Genomic DNA, 320 nt, shown 5'->3' on the forward strand with positions numbered 1-320 from the left:
GGGCAGGGAGTCTGGGTGTAGGGTGATGGTGGTGGGGGTGGAGACGGTCAATACTGTTCTGCTGAGTTGCTCCACAGTGAGTGTTGAACTAAACTGCTGCTGCGTCCAGTCAATGAGGCTGATGATCACTGTGAGGGTGTGTGTGTGTGTGTGTGTGTGTGTGTGAGGCTGTTTACCTGTTATCACCCAATAGTTCTTGGTGGCAGTGGATGTGTTGAGATTGTGGTATTCCAGGGCTGCAGAGAGAGAGAGAGAGAGAGGGGGGGGAGGGAGGGAGGGAGGGGGGAGGGGGGAGAGAGAGAGTGTAATTATCAGAAGTT

At 54.1% G+C, this 320-nt stretch overlaps 1 protein-coding gene across 1 annotated transcript in view; it reads right to left on the reverse strand.

Moving 5' to 3' along the window:
- Positions 1 to 320, reverse strand: part of LOC103379654 (UPF0606 protein KIAA1549L-like) — a 48,265-nt gene that overhangs the window by 34,679 nt on the left and 13,266 nt on the right. Inside the window, 1 exon segment of the mRNA XM_025056469.1 lies at positions 177 to 236. Within this exon segment, the coding sequence (XP_024912237.1) occupies positions 177 to 236 (60 nt within the window).

This window comes from Cynoglossus semilaevis, chromosome 6 (assembly GCF_000523025.1).
Source record: "Cynoglossus semilaevis isolate Cse_v1.0 chromosome 6, Cse_v1.0, whole genome shotgun sequence".
NCBI lineage: Eukaryota > Metazoa > Chordata > Actinopteri > Pleuronectiformes > Cynoglossidae > Cynoglossus > Cynoglossus semilaevis.